This window comes from Amblyomma mixtum, chromosome 2, assembly GCF_055824585.1.
Source record: "Amblyomma mixtum isolate Tamu chromosome 2, ASM5582458v1, whole genome shotgun sequence".
Taxonomy (NCBI): Eukaryota; Metazoa; Arthropoda; class Arachnida; order Ixodida; family Ixodidae; genus Amblyomma; species Amblyomma mixtum.
The window spans coordinates 13,051,297-13,068,400 of NC_143013.1; the positions used below are offsets into that span (position 1 = coordinate 13,051,297).

A 17,104-nucleotide genomic window follows, 5' to 3' on the forward strand; every position below is an offset into this window, starting at 1 on the left:
CCATCGACACACGGCCGCCATGGTCGGGATTAAAGCTGCATCCCTGGGGTCAGCACCCGAGTGACCTAGCCACCGCGGCGGGTCATTACCATGTGTTGGTACACTTCAATACTGCTAAAATTCTCGGAGAGTAAGGGGAAAAGAAGCAAAAAGTGCTTGGGAAAATAAGCCTTATTATGCACTTTTTGTATGCAGCAGGATTCCATGTACAATCCTGCACAAAGGTAATTGTCCACACGACCTCCAAACAGCCTATTTCAGTCTCGTTTACTGGTCGTCCATAGTTCTCATTAGACACTACATGTTCCACAAAGAAGCATGGAAAACTTTTCACCCGACAGGAATCGTGCTGCGTTAGTACTGTGGTTAGACAAATTAATGTGGTGAGAACTGTTATCACTTATTCAACCTACTGAAGCTGAAATAAATCACATTTGATTAAGTGATACAGTTCCCTCTTGCAGTGCCATTTATTTGTTCTAACGTTTACTACTGTCTTCACATTTAATATTTCATTTCTATTTCACTCGGTTTCACGACTTGCTTTTTCATCTGAATACATCACCTTGTTAGGAAGAAACACTTTAAATAAGGACTCCAGGGTGCTGATAAGTTTATATATCAGTTATACTATGTCAGTGTGCAAACAAACTTACAGGGCTTATTTTCAGTGGCGTTGACATCCGAACTGCTAAGAACCTGCAATGGGATGTCACCAGGCGCTGTATGGCACACTTCGCACCTGTGAAATGACATGGCACGACAATGAACTACCAGCTGCCGTTAGGCACAACACATACACAAGCATGCAGAAGAACAGAAAGAGCTGTGTTGCTTCCCAAAGAGCAAAGTAACATCACCTGGAAATGGTTCCTTAGTTTTTACCGTACCACAGGTAAAAGGTACAGACATGAGCAAGATGAAGGCCAGAAGCATAGAAATAACTCTGTAGTATACTAGCACAGCAATTACACTGGGCTGCACTATGCAATTAAGAGAACAAAAGCCAAAAAGTAAAGTGCCACAAGTAAATACCATGCCCCCCCCCTCCCAAAAAAAAAAAAAATTCAAGGGGCACTTTGTTGACCCAAAGTGCGGTGAGGCGGAAGCCTTAAGCGCAATGTTGCTGCTTGTGTCACTGATGTGTGGTTAAGGTTTTAAGCTTCGCCTCTAAGAGTGGAACGTGACAGCGTCATGCAACACTGCCAGGGAGTCCACAGAACGCCATTGCCCGTTCGGCTGTGCGCCTTGCTCGTCGGTAAATTGGTTTTTGAGGAAAGGAAATGTATCTGTGGTGCAGGCCTCCATGGACACCTGAGCCTCGCCGTAAGGGAAGGAAGAAAGATGAGAGTGAACGAAGACACTGTATTCGCTAGACGCGCCTTTGTTCATTTCAAACCATCGAGCTGGCACGGCGGAGTGGTTAGCGTGCTCCTCTCACACTACGGATACCCTGGTTCGATTCCCCAACTCTACCAATTTTTTACTCGGTTTTATTTATTTATCTGGTCTGACTAGAAAGGTTAATTAGGCTAGTTGGTTAATTAACTAATTAACTAAACTCAGTCACACTTACTTGGAGCATCAGTATACCATCCCTTTAATTGGTTGCATGGTTACTAGCCAAAGTACAATTGGCCCCGTTTGAAATTCGCGCACTGTGACGTCACGACCATTTCGACCAATTGAAAAGCGTGCCATTTCTGTCGACAACTCCTGCTTACAACAATGACGCATTAAAGGCTTCCGCCTTAATAAAAAGATGAGCACTATCTATTCCCCTGCAAGGTGCTACTTGCAAGGAGTGGCATTCAGGATGATTCAGATCACGTAAAATGAATAATTCCTTGATGAAAAACAGCACTTTTGGCTACTTGATGACTAACTAAAATCCAGTTCATGCAGAATACACCCGGCAGTGTGAATGGAAACACCATTTTTGAAAACACAGCGCAAAAAAAGGCACGGACGACACAGATGTAGACGGGACAGGCGCTGCATCGTCTGTGTCTTTTCTGCGCTATATTTTCAAAGAACTGTTACCAACTAGCCCAAACCAAGCTACTGGATAACACCAGCCAGTCCTCTACAGTAGTGAACTCAACTGACATAAAATAATAAAAACAAAAATCACTATAAAATATTTTCTGCAAGGCTCCTTGTTTTGCAAACACAAAACTTGGAACTGAAACACCTTGGCGCGTGTGAATTATTATAATCCATTACCAATTCTTACATAAGACAAACAATCACAGGTAGCATCGTGATGATAAAATCCTCAGACGAATATGACTTGTGACAACTTGCATAATTGCCACTGACAACAGGCGGCCTTGCAGTTGCAAATAAGAACAAGTACTATGCAGTGTTTAATATATGTCAACATCAAATAAAAAGAGAAGAAAATCACGATGAGAACAACAAAAGAAGAAGACTTAAAGGGACTATGCAATGAATTAAAAGTCACTTGTAAATGTTTTCAATACTTCGAAATGATGCTAAGAAGCATTCACACCAAGTATGAGTCTTCGGAACTGAGCCGCCAATTTATTATGATCAAATGTTTAGTGGAATCCCCCAAGGTGGAGTAGATTTGTAATAAGGGAATAATTATTCATTGACGTCCACCCAAGCGCAGCCATGGTTGCGCTTGGGTGGACGTCAATGAATAATTACTCCCTTATTACAATCTATTATGAACTTTTAAAAACCGCGTTTTTTTAAATTCGCGGGCCAATTGGTGTTTTCGTAGTGACCGGCTTCGAAACCAAAATCGGGAAAATAGACGTCACTAGTCCCATGACGTCGGCAGGCCACCACACGTTGTCATTCGCTAGAGCCACGGCAGCCACGACGTCACAGGCACGCTTCCGGTAGCCGTAAAAATCGTCTGCTCGTGCCGCCGCGCGACCTCCTCGGGCAAGCGCGAGCCAGGGCATTGCCTTCACGCATATGTTTTCAATTTACCTCTGCCGCCTCTTTCTGTCAGGAGTTCGGGAACCAATCACAGTGCCTTTGTCGCAGTGACAAGCAAAGAAATCAGATGTGCGCCGCGATCCAGGAAGGTGAAGAGAGAGACCGGAGAGACGCTTCCGACGCTGCTGCTGGGGTGCTGGGTGCGACAAACGGAAGTCGCAAACCAAACGTCAGCGAATGACGTATTCATGGGCGGGGTCCAGTCCCACTGTTTTCTTTATTTTTTATTGGTGCTCCACACGTACGAGTTGAGGGGGGAGAGGGGGAGTATGATTTTTAATCGTCTATAACTTCGTTGTTCTTGATGCTAGCTCAAAAATTCTTGCGCTGGGGTGACGAGTGATGGAATGCCTCTCTTTCGTTTCCTTTACGTAATCGTAATCAATTTATTGCATAGTCCCTTTAAGACCGAGTACTAGCACACTTGATTTTCACTTTGATGGCATAAAGACCACTTTGCGGATACGTTAATGAACACCAGCTGTATTTCTCCTTCAGCAGCTACCCTTTGTTTCCTTTTTTTCCCATTTCAGTTATCTGCGTGTTTCATTTGGCATTGACGGGACATACCGTATTTATTCGAATCTAGGCCGATAGTTTTTTCAAAAAAATGAGATGTAGAACTCTTATGTCGGCTTAGATTCGAGGATTTCGTTTCGAGGTTTCGTATTCGTAAAATACGAATAAATGTAGCACGCAGGTGGCGCCCCCACAAAACGCCAACGAAAGACAGCACTGTAGCCGTTGCTATCCGTAGCCGTTGCTATCCGTAGCCGATACTGATCAAAGCACACATGAGCACTGGCTGCCATTTTGGCCTTGTTCTGTTCTCGTGCGGTGGCGTGAGCACATTCGCAGCAGTGAAGTTTTCGTGCGTGGTTTTTAAACAGGCGGTGCCATTATAGTGCCGCCTTCAAGCGGAAAGTTATACTCGCTGCAGAGCAGTCGTCAAATCTTCAAGCCGGGCGGGACTTCGGCGGCTGATCCCGGGCTGGCGTTGCATATGTCTCCTCGCCCAAACGCCAGCTCGGGATCAGCCTGAGCGGGTTCCTGGCAATAAATGTCGTTTGCGTGCTGTACCTCTTGTTCGCAGTTGTTTTTTCGGCCGGCCTACAATCGAGGTAAGTTTTTTTTTTTTCTGTGACCTTCAACTTTCGGGTCTCGGCTTAGAATCGTGGCCGGCCTAGATTCGAGTAAATACGGTACTAGCTAGCCCAACAACATATTTTATCGAGTCATTACACAAACACATTTTTATGCCGTCAGCCCAAATGTTTGACATGACATGAACAGTATCCATAAGGTTGAGCATTTAAAATGTGTTATGACAAACTGTGTTATGAGAAAGCTTGTTATGTGAATGAGAGACCCCACTATGTGCTGAGAAATTTGCAGGTAGACACTCTTTGATGGCAGTGCTTAGTGACCTGTCGTGAATTCACAAAATGATGTATTGGTCAAGCTACACCACCACCAGTCTTTACTACTGCAGTCCCAAAGCAGAAAATCTGTGGCATCCGTTTCCACTACGCTTGGAACACTGCAGCAATGACAAGAAAATCTGCACTACAAAAAATCATATCGCTACTCTTATGGTTTATTGAAAAGTGATGTGCTCCTGGGCAACTGTTAAAGCTTTCAATTTCAACATAACATCTTTGAACAAGTTTTGTTTAAGGGGGTTCAATGTCCCAAAGCGACTCAGGCTATGAGGGATGCCGTAGCAAAGGGCTCCAGGAATTTCAACCACCTGGGGTTCTTTAACGTGCACTGACATCACACAGTACACGAGCCTCTAGAATTTCGCCTCCATCGAAATTCAACCACCACAGCCGGGATCGAACCCGCGTCTTTTGGGTCAGCAGCGGAGCGCCATAACCACTGAGCCACCCAAGCAGAGCAAGGACACCTGTAACTTATATTGCGCACAGTCCATAAAACTATAAATTATTTGAGTTGTTCAGTATGTCCTGTATAAGCAAAATGTCAAGCAAAGAACATTGGACTTTCAGACACTATAAGCCAACCTTCCATATTGTGTGCCGACATCAGGCACTGAAGAAATAACCATATTGTAGGCACCCAGGGAAGCCCTGCAGAGTGTTAACTCCATATTGCCCAGGAATTGCAAACAACAAATAAGATTCTTGAACTTTCAGGATTTAATCACAATGGTCTCTACACTGCAGAAATTTAAACTAATTAGGAATATATTGTGAAAAAGATGATTGCGACATAATTAAATTTAGCTAATTTTCATAATTCCTGAACGTCTAAGGACATTAATTAAACTGCGCGTAGATACAGTATGCAGGCGCATGTAGTAAATTGAGAAAAACTAAAAACTGCACCATGACCTGTGAATGCAACATTACAACCATGGTAATTTCAGGCTGTTTTGATGCTAGGGTTAGCCTTCACATGAATTCATGTTTCAGCTCGCCTCCTACATCCCTAGCAGCTGATATTTTGACCCAGTGAGGTTTCTCAGCAATCCCGCAGCCAGCACGTAAGCATCTGCAGCTTAAATGTTCGACACTGGAGATGATGTTGTCTCATCATACCTTGCAAACGAAGCAAGAAGCAAGGAACAAATGCACTCACCCTGCACGACAGCGGTCGTTGCCAGCAGGGTCGTAGCTGGCATCCGCAGTATCTGGCTGCACGAGCAGCTTGAGTTCACCCTCATAAACATGGTGCTTCAGAAAGGTCTGCCAGCCTGCAGAAAGGCAGTCAATCTGTTACAACTTTCCAACCAATCACTAACAATTTCAGACTCCTCTGTAAGGCATAATGTGGCCTGTTTAGCAAACTAGTTTTGCCATTTTGAATTTTAAATTTAGCTGAATTTCTGTAGTAGAATGCAACTGTGGCAAGTGATGGAATAAAGAATAACTACGGCTGAATTCACAGCCCATGCATTCGTGCTCATCTATGCATTCGTGCTCATCTACGAAAAATCTTGCACACACAGAATCAAGAAAAGAATTCAGCAAGCAAGAAGCTCAAATTTCTAATGTGGCACACATGTAGATGCACCTGCTTCAAGCACATCATTTTAAGTGTTATTTAACAAAGCAAAGCATGCTATTTTTCTAAAAAAAATATAGTATATCAGGTGTCAGCTATGACAATAGCTGTAAAAACTTAGCTATAAAAGGGTAGTGTGTTGCATCAGGTTATAAGGTGCTTAAGCAGATAAGGCTATCATGCACCAAACTCAGGGTCAGAAATGTCTGTTGTGCTAAAGAACTAAAGTTTTTAAAAGATTACAATTTATTTAAAAGACTTCCTTACTCTAGAAACCTACGGACATATGAAGGATCTACAACTGCATTTTTTCATAAAAGGAAGCCATAGGGTGAAAGGAACTGCAGTGGACAGAAAACTGCATGAAGTTGTTTTTTTTTCAGTTCCTATTTTGTGCATGAAGAAAGGAAGCAATTTGCTGCGAGCTCATCACACCACCCTTAGAAACAATTATAGGAGTGGCAAATGCGTAAATAATGAGAAAGCACAAACCAGTCCAGTTGTAGCGCAATGGTCCCATCCAGCGAAACTTCTCACTGGCTTTGATGTTGTCCCCAAAGAAGCCATAAGAAAGGAATCCTGAGGAGTACCGCACCAGCCGCTCACCACTATGGATGCTTGCAACATCAACGCCTATCTCAGCACCTGCATTCGGAGTGAGAACACCAGTCTATCTTGCTGCCCATGGCAGATGTATGCCCAGAAAGTTTGAAATGGCTAGAACGGCACATACTGGTTAAGGAGTACAGCATCAGGGAGCAAATGAGACTTAATGATATCCCAGCTGTAATCAAGAAGTGGACATTGGCAGGGCATGGCAAAGAGAACAAATTGTCCCTTAAGGTAACAGATTTGAGTTCAAGCGGAAGCAAATGTAGCAGGGGGTAACAGAGAGCCAAATAGATGGGTAGATGAGATATGAAGTTTGTGGGGACAGGGTGGCTGCAGCTGGTACAGTTAATTGGAGGCTAGTAAAAAGAGGCCTCTGCCCTGCAGTGCCCATAGTTAGAATGGTGACGATGACTAAGGCGAAGACAGCCCAGCCATTCAATAATATATGCACTGAGCTGCAACCTAAAAAACGCAAAAACAAGGCAATGAGTTCATTCTCACCCATTGTTATGAGCAGCGCTGACGTTACAGGACTGTTTTCGCCCGTTGTGGTGCAAACTAGTGCATCTGTGGAGCCAGCAGGAATAACCCCAATCTTTATCATTCCTGGCTGTAATCGGGAGTTCGGATCATTGGCGTCGATGCCAGCATCGCGCTGAGCCCTCAGCAACACACCATTGACAATCTCGTTGACCATGCCATCGCCACCGACACATATAACACTGGAACAAGAAATGCCACTTGTTAAATTTCTGCTGCGAACTGTACAGCACAGCTCACTCAGCTTGAGCAAGATGCAAATAGTATGAGTAGAGGCATGCGTACACCAGTTGATGTCTGCGGTACCATCAAACGTGCATGCAAGCTAAATTTTGAAATGCTTCCAGTGAAAGGATTTTGCCTGCATTTTGATAGTAGCTTAATACCGCCTGCCGCAAAACAAAAACCTATGGTTGCATTCTCAATCTCCTAACAGCTACTACATTCATTAGAGCTTCAGCTTCTGCACTCGTTCATGGCTTGACCCCGTGGCACAATGGTATTCCGCTGCACAGGGCCCTAGTTCGATAGAATATGATAATGTAGCACCAGCTACCTTACATAAAATATTTTTTTACTTTTGTTGCTCCAGTTGCACCCACTTTTTTTCAAAAAAATGTGGGAAAAATTAACATTCAGTTCAGTAGGAGTGAACACTTTTTTCAGAACATGGCAGCACAACATAACATTATTCAGTGTTCAATGCACGAATCTGGAGCACAGTTAACACTAGTGAACTGCAAAAGCAGTGCTATAAATTTGAAAGATCTAAGAGACCTCACTGGAGGCCACAGGTGAGCAGTAAAGACACCATAATATCAGGGCATGCTCTGCTGGCCTTGCTCGGACTATGTATTTTCTAATAAACTTCAGTTGATAGTCCAGTCATTGTTGCGTGTACACTCCTCTTGTCCCTCGTCTTATGTGACTGGTTCCTTTCCATTTACAATGCACCAACTGGCCCGCATTTCAACTCTTCTGTACTACCTCTCTCCTGCCTTTCTAATTTTGTGTATGCGTACATTTGTGTAGTCATTGTTCACTAAGTACTTATAATTCATGTCTGTGCCTCATCTGCAAATGAATAACCATGTTCCAGATAAAAAGCAATGTTAACAGATGCAAGCTAAGGACTTCTCTGTGAAGTAATCATGCTGCGTGCGGAATGCTGTAAGTGTGTACCGCCGCCCACACACTTAAAGGTGCACTAAAGAGAAATTTGATCATCTTTTTATCACAGGAAAACGGGCAAAAGTAAGCCATAAGAATGTAACAATGGATGTGTCATACCCATCATAAATAGAAAGATCCATTTCAAGTAGACATTCCTTGGCGTGACCTGAATATCGTGTTGCTGCGTCAAAAAAAAAAGATAAAACTGTAAGTGTATTTAATGACATGCATATATATTGGCAGTACTAAAATCATACTGACTCTTTTGACATGTGGTCAGTCGTATCAGCGGTACCATTGGTTTATTCTCTAAAGAAGCTAAATGTACTATCAGCATCAAATGAAACATACGTAGACCAGGTAAATAAAACAATGAGCAAAAAACCTAAAAAGCTAGGTTTCAGATGAGGGGGACTAAATACTAGTGCAGCCAATCTTCCCTTCTAAGGTGCGTCTGATCTTCGAAAATGTTAATAACTTCACCTGTATTTACTCTCCAGCAGCTCTTATTTTTACGTTTTTCAGTTCACATTTCAGTTGTCCAGTTCACGTTTCATCTGATGCTGAGTACGTACTAGGAGTGATGGGCTGGCAGCAACAACATACCACCAGAATGACCATACAAGCTTTGCCCACCCTAAAATGAATAAAAAATAGGCTCCATATTTATATTACTCTTAAAGAGTTCGATATATCTGTGATTTTATATGACATTTTCCTGGAAACGTCAAAATCTTTTGGGCCTTAAGGAACCCAGCAAACCAAAAACCTCTCAGAGACATCTAGCTAGATGTCTCTGAGAGGTTTTTGGTTTGCTGGGAAGCACCTCCAAGTCAGATATTGAGAGCAATAACTAGATCATACATATGTAAAACCACACCGTTTGTGACAGAGGTCATGCAAGTGTGTACTGCTCAATACAATCAGTGCAGCCTGGAAAGGGCATGCTCTGCATGTTTCAAGGCTGTGGCTTTTTGAAACCTAGAAATTCCTGCTCCCGTGCCACCTACTGAACTTGCTCTCAATAGCATTATGCGGATTACAATGCAACTTGGCGGTGCTTAAATTGCCATGCACCGTATTTTTGGCAACAGCTGTCTAATGCCATCTTCAAGTCATCAGACATGCACTTATTCTCATTTCAGTAAATGGCTGAACATAAATGGCTGGTCATACCAACAGCAAAAAAAACATCAACTTCAAAATTTTCTAAGGCAGAAAACAAGTGTACATCTCTGTACTACAGCACGAATAATGCCAGTCACTTTCACACACGTGAACATAGAAATTCTAAAAGGTACATCCCCTAATTAAAACTGCCGGCATTTCATTCCAGCCCATTAGTACAAGCTAAAGTTTGGTTTTTAATGCACTCGATGGCAAAAGAATACTTGCCCCTTCGTTAATGCCAGGCATTTAATTCATTTTCTCTGACTCCACATATGTCAGCCCATCAGTAACATGTCTTCTCTTTGCTCTCTAGTATTCACTTCACTTTTTTTCATCTGTCTCAGCAGCTAGATAACAGCGCTTCCGTCTGATTTTTCTCAATTTTATTTTTTGTTTTTGCATAAAAAAAACTCTTAGTTAAGCTGTGCACCTTTGTTCTCCTGAGAAAGAACAAAGCTAGGACGATAATACTCACTAATTAATTCCACAGAGATGCCCGCCAGTTGGAATATGGGTGCCACTTTGCGCTCGTAGACGGCAGGCGCTCGTTTACGGCCCCCAAAGGGGTTGACGAACACCAACAACTTGCGCGGCCTTTTTTCCCCTAGAGAAATAAAAAGGGAAAAGTTAACGTACACAATGTCCTGCTAGAAAAAATAAACAGCAAATAAATGCAGAACCCCACATAAAATCAGTTGAAGAATGCCTCTTTGGTATTTCTTGAAAGCACCACATGTGCATGTCATTTCTAGAGCTGCAGTACACTCAGGTATGCTGTCAGTGAAATCTGTGGGGACCTCAAGGCCCCATTTGCTGCAAAGGACCTACATTTGCGAACATAAGCAAAGGCTGCAAAGCTTTGTGCATAAAAAGGGGGGCCAGAGTAACAGCATTATTAAGCTTTGCAACATTTGACTGTAATGTGCTTAACGTATCATCAGTTTCCTGGGATAGCCAATGCATGCATGCCCTTCTTTTATGAAAAACAAGGGTCACAGGTTCAAGTGAACTATAATTTTAACTGCCCGGTTATTTAATTTACTGGCCCACTGACAATTAACTTTGTGCTTGCTAAACTAGAAAATAGGCGCTCGATTCGCTTTCACTCATCTCGCATTTTTCATCAGCAGGGCCATCGCTTCCCTCTCTACAGTATAGGGGAGCCAGCCTACATTCATAACCACCACACACTGCTCCTCTGTGACAAGGAAATACTCTGTCATTAAGTCTTTTTCTTGTCTAAAAAGAGCTATAGAAACACAATGCACAATTATAACTGGAGAAGTTTTGATATACCTCCAACCTGATCATTAGAGACACACATTAAAATGGTTATTTTTTTTAAGGCTGCAATCAGATATGGCACCTTACTGGCCATGGGCTGTTGTGCCAACTGATTCTGAACCCCGTACATAAAAAGCACTGTAATAAAAAGTAAACGGGAGAAAGCCTGACCCATGCATGTGACAGCCTGTGGGGAACTTAATTGGCCTGGGAACCCTCTTGTGGGGCTGACTTTAGCTAATGTTCTTGGAAGCATATACAGGAACACTAACTTTGGCGAGTCTACAGCGCCGTCTTTCAGCATGGAAAGAGCTACCTTCGACCACACAGCCCAGTGTCGGTTTTGCTTACTCTTGTTTTTTCTGCCACAATCCAAAACTGCTTTGGTTATTACTTTAAGAAACAATCTGTTGCAATGAACATAAGACTCAACTTCTAAGATATGCAACGCAATCACTAAAGGAAAATATCATTAAAACCCCTGGAGTTGCCAAAAGCGGCAGGGGCGGAGGACAAAGAAGGCAAAAATTCAGGGGGCACTTTGGCTCTCTAAAGTGCTGCAAGGCGAAAGTCTTTCCTTGCGCACTGTTTGGCATTGACTGCGAGACTGTTTTTGCTACACTAGTGCTTTATTTGACTACACACTTTGACTACACGTTACAACTACACACTTTGACTGCCAACTCTGACTGCTTCTTTAGCACGACTCTCTCTCTGCTTCGATGAATTCGGTTGTATCCATGGCTCTGTTCACAGTAATGAGGTATGTAATGTGGTCACCCACGGACGCCTTACGCCCTCTGTCGAAGCAGGCGACAACTATTCTATTAGTTGTCGAGTGCTCCAGAAGGGGGCGTCAGGCATCCGTGGATTCGAATCTGCGCACTCTGACGTCATAACCATTTCGACCAACCGAAAAGCGTGACACCTCTGCTAACAACCTTCTGTCGACAACGGTGAGGCATTAAAAGCTTTCGCCTTAATAATTACAAAGTTCACCGATTACGCACCCCTGAGCCTGTCCTGGACCGCGTCGGCCCACTGGTGCACCAGCGCGTGGTCGCTGCGTCCCGTGACGCCCCGAAGCAGCAGGGTCTGCAGGCACCACGAGTGCTTGCGCGCCGGTTTGGCCACGTGCAGCCGGAGCGCCGGGTCACCCAGTACCACGCGGCCCCCGTCGTCTCCGACAGCCACGGACGACGCCGCAGCGGAGCCGTCGGCCGTCGCCACGAGGCAGGCTGCGCTGGCGCTGACGCTTGCCGTCCGCGGCACTCCGCGATGCAGTTGCTGCTGCTGCGAGTGTCCGCAGCAGCCACCGCTGCAGGGCCAGGCTTCGGCAGCCACCAGCCTCGACAGCGGGATGAATTCATCCTGGGATTCTGCAGCACAAGAAAAGCGAGATATGTGAGATCGACGCTGAGCTCGACCGTCGTTTCGCCATAACTATAGTCTCCAGATAAGATTATCTGTCACACGTACAACAAACTCCTGTACCACATGATGACCCGCTGAGGACGTTTTAAAAATTCAGGAAAACTTCAGAACGGTTCTGGCAGCCGCGCATTCTGCGTCTGCTAACCGCCACTTGTTGTGTGCAGACATTTCGAAACAGCCCCCATTCCCAACGGGCGCACCGGCAGTTGGAAATCAACGCAGTCAGAGCTCAATCAGGATGACCTGCTATCTTAAATCTCCACGTGGCTGACCGCCTGGCAACGCCCCGCTGTGACGTCATCATCGAGCCAGAAGCAAACGGCGATCGACACTATGATCGACACTTCAGAACGGTTCTGGCAGCTGCGCGTTCTACGTCTGCTAACCGCCACTTCTTGTGTGCAGGTGGGTTAACCAATTCACCACTTCGCATTACATTATAGACCTTGCGGCTGCTGAATCGTTTTGAAGCTGTGATGTACTTGTCATACTGATCATACGAGTGTATTGATTCGTTAGAGCACATTTTAGGCGTCGTGATGGCTGGTGAAAATGGTGACGCCATTTCCAGCTTTGCTGCCACCCTGAGTGAGAAGGCACCTGGTAGCAAAGAGGTCGCAAAGGTTCTTATAGAAATGACTTCAAAATTTGTGGAAGCCCTGTCAGAAACACTGACACATCCACTAAGTCAATCAAAACTGAAATCGCATCGGTTTGTTCCTCAATGGACTTCATTAACGAAAGCTTTGAGGAATTGCGGTACGAAATGAAGTCGTTACGAGAGGGGCTGACAGAGGTGAAAACTCAGAGCAAAGAATTCCAAAAGGAAAACCTGAAGCAAAACAAAGAACTGAAGGATTTAAAACTACAGTTAGTGGAACTGAAACAGTTTAGCAGAAAAAACAATATTGAAATAAAAGGTGTTCCAGTAACTTCGAATGAAAACCTTGGTGAGGTGATTGGGAAAGTTGCCAAATCACTTCAGGTAGATTTTTCAGACAGCGATGCCGAAGTTTGCCACCGGGTTCCAACGAAGGCCAAGGGACCTGACAAAACCATAGTGCGGTTTCTTTCACGAGCTACCCGCGATAAGGTCTTGCAAGCAGCCAAAAAACACAGAATGAACACATCCCACCTGGGCTTTGAGGAAGAAGACCCAGTGTTCGTCAATGAACATCTGTGTGCTGAAAAAAAGACACTCCTTGGAAAGGCCATCAAGGCAAAACGAGAGAAAGAGGCGCTTCGCATGGGTTTCTGAAGGCAAAATACTGTTACGGAAAACGGAAACTTCCCGGGTCATTCATGTGACGTGCGAAAAAGACCATTTAAATATCTAGGTGTCACATGTCACAGCCACTTACAGTGACAAGACGAAATTGAGGCAGTCTGCAGGAAGTTGGCGTCTGGATGCCATGCTCTTCATCAGGTTAAAGAATTATTTGACATGTCTACATTACGTATGCTTTATTTTGCATTCATTGAAAGCCATCTATCATACTGTGTCGAAGCACGGGGTGGAACTTACCATACGTATTTAGATCCTATTATCCGTCTACAAAAGCGAGCATTAAGAATAATAAATAAGTTTAACCGTTTTGAGCACAGCGAACCGTTATTCCCCAAGTCAATGATTCTTCCATTTGATTTATTGTACCGATTAAAAATCTCTGTATGTGTTCACAACATAGTAAGATACAACCGCCCTTTTCATGCATCAGTACTTCATCCCCCGCTTCGGTCCACTAGAAACCTCCTTCGGCAATTTCAACCTCCCTCCCATCCACAATGTATATGGTGAACGTTTAGTGCAGTCTGCTGGGGTAAAAATCTGCAACGCGATTGGAGCTCAGTTGAAGCCAACTTATACTGGCGAGGAGGGACGGTGTTTTTAAATGTTCCTACGCAAAACTCGAGGGAAAAGTCGCATTTCGTAGCCAAGATCGAAAGCGATAAGTTCTGACGCAAATTTTTCTTTGCGCAAAGTTCGCAAGGCAACACCAGAGGGACTCAAATATGGGAAAACTGCCTGCCACAGCCCATTGTACCAGAGACGTCTGTGGAACACCCACGGGACATCTGGCAGCAATTACCTGGACGTCCGTGGGACATCCGCACAAGTCCCAAGTCTGTACTTCGGTCGTCCATCTCTCAAAGCAAACGCCCTCTTCCACGACTCGAGCGCACTACAGCGGAGGCAGCAGTGCGTTTGACTGGCGCAGACGGCGAGCAAAGAAAATACAAAAGAAGTACGCAATCGGCTTCGGCAAGGGGGGGGGGGGGGGGGGGGGGGGCTGAATGCAACGTCGCCGGCACCGACGGGCGGGGAGTTTCAAGGTCCCGCTCGCTCTTCCAAGCTTGTCCTCTACCCAGGAGGACAGGCCGTGTTTTCCGCGCACCTACTCTGCGCCCGTTCCCGCTTGACAGCCCATCGGAACGCAGCCGCTGAGAGAGCAAACACACTTGGCCCCGCGACCAGCTTCCCCTAGCCGGGGCCGCGAAGATGAAAGTGTACGTTCGCCAACGCGCGCGAGGTCGCAAAGCCCTGCGAAGTCCTCAGTACACAAAGAGGGGATAGTTCCATTATACGAGAAGTGCGCGCCTTTTAGGGGTTGGGCAACGGAGGACACTGCACTTAGATCGATGTGGCAATCAAACAGTCCCCTGCGTTAAAAACGATAGTCAAGAGTACGATTTCTTCACCGCTCTTCTAACCAGCAGCGACGAGGGGCGTGTTGTGCAACATCGCATTGCAAAAGAACCTCTCGCGGGAAAGTCTCGCTTTACTCCGGGGCATTGGGAACAGGATTCCCGAATTCTAAGCATCGGCAAGCCCTCCAAATGCAGCTGTTCAATGTCTTTCCCGCACGCACGTATGAAGCAAGCGCATGAAATACGAGGTATAGCTATAGCACAGATGCATACATGGGAGGAAGAACAGAAGCTGGCTTTTTCAGATTTCATCACCGCTTTTCCACACTATACTCAAACGAAATAGCGCAGGTCACAAAGGGACCTTCTGCGACGTACGGTTTTCGACGTGCCACAACGCAAAGTAGCTCACTTTGGGAAGGAAAGCACGGAGGACCTTCTCTTTCGATACCTTTTCCAGACGGGGAGGTGATCGCCTTTATAGAATAATGGTGATTCCTCGCAGTGCCAGGATTTGAACCCGGTAACTTCCTGCATGTCAGGTAGACTCTATACCACCAGGGGGCCGTCGTGCCATGTGGCTGTGTCGTCACGGTAAGCGACAAAACGCTATGCCTTAACAAATAAAGAAGAACGAGAGGGTGAGGAGGGGGGGGGGGGGGGGGGGGTCGTGCATGCTGTTCACATAAATCGTTGCGGTATGCAGTAGCCGGAGTTCCGCGGTCAAGAATGCGCGGAGGATTAAGCGACCCCTGTTTACACGGCGCCGCTTCAAAGACGCTGCCAAGACGCGCCGTTTTTGGCTCGCACTGAGGGCGCTGCTGCGGCTGCTGGCATGCAAGCACGGTTTCCCGGACAACCTTCTGGGTCAAGGTGTGAGCTGGGCGAGCGAGGAGCATCTACGCGAAACGAATGACCCGTGGAAGGCAGAGAACAGGTGTAACGACATGGGCTAACCAGCTTTCGAGACCATGAGACATCGCTGGCGTAATGCAGTGAGCTACGTGCGGAGTCGAAGACATAATTCAGAAGTCCACGTACACACAATTTTCCACACACGTCACAAAGAGACTTGCCTCAGAGACGTGCATCAAGCGCGTCCAGACTGCTGGTGTCGCATGCGGTGTAATACGCGCATGATCGCGCACATCACGCACATGTGCTTCAGATGATGGGCGTCCGCTCAGACCTGCCTTACGTGAAAACTGGATCACAGCCTTCGCCGAGAGCCGGCCTTGACTTATTTCCGTCAAGGCGCCCAGGGCAGTACCCGCGGAGGAAGGCAGGTTGTACAGTCGTGTAATGACGCCACTCGCAACAGATGTGAAAAAAGCGTCTCTAATCACCGAACGAGCATTCATTCATGCCTTCCCACGCAGGCTTCCATTGAAGAAATTATCTGTGCGCTAAACCGGCCTTGGCTAACAGAGAGAGAGGATTAATTTAATGACACATACATCCTGTTCAACACTGATTTGTTCCTCACGGTTCGACGAACCGAAAAAAAATGGCGGACGATTTAGCGTGGCAAGGCCAAATGCGAATTCGGTTTTTCGGAGTTCAGATCCATTGCGCACGGTTGAAAAATGGTTTAATGTCCCTATATGCGGAATGGGTCATTCGCTGTTTTACATTCGTAGATCCCTGGGAGTCTTCATCCCACTTCTGGCGCAGCGGTCAAGCGATGCGCCACTTCCCTGCGATGGCAGTGTTTCCCAACGTTGGTGTTTCCATCGGCGGAGCTTGTGAGACCCAGTTTGCTCTTCCCGAGATTGTGGTGACACCAGACAGGCAGTGGCGAAATCTGTAAGTGGGTCCTAGGGCTAACGCACTAAAAATAAATACAGAGGTCGCTACCGTCGGTCATTACGTCAAGTACACTATAGACGCTATGCACACACGGTGTCAACGTGCTGGTTCTCAACCCTTCAATTTTCAATAAAAGAATTACTAGCTTCTGTGCTTCGTGTGTCTTGAGGCTGGTCAGTAACTTGGCTAACGCCTTCTCCCATCATTTTCCTGCTTTTCCTCCGCCACTGAGCACACACCAAACATCATATAGAGTCGAACCTCTTTACAACGAAACTGAAGGGTGTTGGGAGGAGTCCACGGTGCTGTCCCGCAGGTGGCGGTGAAAACATTTATTAGGAAGGGACAGGAGGAGGTATGCTTGGATCAGCCCGTAAGGGACCGATCCTTACAAGCACTAGGTGGAAGTCCCTAGTTTGGGACCCCA

General features: G+C 45.7%; 1 protein-coding gene across 1 annotated transcript in view; it reads right to left on the minus strand.

Moving 5' to 3' along the window:
- The window catches only part of Cerk (Ceramide kinase), a 64,551-nt gene that overhangs the window by 8,255 nt on the left and 39,192 nt on the right, over positions 1-17,104 (minus strand). The window contains exons 2-8 of the mRNA XM_089570525.1: positions 11,796-12,164; positions 9,977-10,105; positions 8,449-8,512; positions 7,120-7,340; positions 6,499-6,651; positions 5,581-5,695; positions 657-742 (exon numbers count right to left, since the gene is read on the minus strand). Coding sequence (XP_089426651.1) covers positions 657-742; positions 5,581-5,695; positions 6,499-6,651; positions 7,120-7,340; positions 8,449-8,512; positions 9,977-10,105; positions 11,796-12,164 — 1,137 coding nt within the window. The remainder of the gene's footprint in view (positions 1-656; positions 743-5,580; positions 5,696-6,498; positions 6,652-7,119; positions 7,341-8,448; positions 8,513-9,976; positions 10,106-11,795; positions 12,165-17,104) is intronic.